Source organism: Pygoscelis adeliae, unplaced genomic scaffold, assembly GCF_000699105.1.
Source record: "Pygoscelis adeliae isolate BGI_AS28 unplaced genomic scaffold, ASM69910v1 Scaffold606, whole genome shotgun sequence".
In the NCBI taxonomy this organism is placed as follows: Eukaryota; Metazoa; Chordata; class Aves; order Sphenisciformes; family Spheniscidae; genus Pygoscelis; species Pygoscelis adeliae.
The window spans coordinates 580,156-580,804 of NW_008825047.1; the positions used below are offsets into that span (position 1 = coordinate 580,156).

The 649-nt window shown below is 68.3% G+C and overlaps 1 protein-coding gene across 1 annotated transcript in view; it reads right to left on the reverse strand.

Moving 5' to 3' along the window:
* The window catches only part of QARS (glutaminyl-tRNA synthetase), an 18,555-nt gene that overhangs the window by 9,635 nt on the left and 8,271 nt on the right, over window positions 1–649 (reverse strand). Inside the window, exons 4-6 of the mRNA XM_009326343.1 lie at window positions 587–641; window positions 393–464; window positions 100–223 (exon numbers count right to left, since the gene is read on the reverse strand). Of these exons, the coding sequence (XP_009324618.1) occupies window positions 100–223; window positions 393–464; window positions 587–641 (251 nt within the window). The remainder of the gene's footprint in view (window positions 1–99; window positions 224–392; window positions 465–586; window positions 642–649) is intronic.

Genomic DNA, 649 nt, shown 5'->3' on the forward strand with positions numbered 1-649 from the left:
ATGCCATGTGGGTGCTGCCTCTGGCCATGCCCCCGGTGAGCTGTGTGTCCCCCCAGCCACTCCACCCACCCAGCTGGAGCCTGGCACAGCAGTGCCGACCTCGCAGGGAACCGCTGGGCTGGGGGACGCGGCCTCACCTGCCCACCCGTGATTGCCAGGTGCTGCTTCAGCAGAGCCATGGTGTTGGGCGTCACCACGTAGCCCTCCGTCTTGTAGTTCTCTCCTGCGGGCAGAGGATGCTCAGGGCTGTAGCACCGCCCAAACCGAGCCAAGCCCAGCAGCCGGCGGGGAAGGACACGGGGCCAGGCCAGTCCCCCGCAGCACGGAGAGCTGGGGTCAGGCACAGAGCCGGTGGAGCGGTCCCACACACGGCAGTGGCTCCTCACACTCACCCGGCTTGTGGAACTTGAGGGCTTCTCCCCGCAGCTGCTCCAGCAGCGATCGCGTCTCCATGCCCACCTCGCCTGCAGGGAGAGACGGGGCTGAGCAGGGGCCTGACCGCAGCTCCTGGGGCCCAGCTCGGAGGCAGGTCCTGGCCAGGAACCGAAGGGCTGGGGAAGCTGCCCACAGGAGAACAGTCTCTTACCATTCTCCACCACAGCCGCCTTCTGCTTCTCTGCCGGGGCCGGCCGGGCCTTTGCAGCCCCAC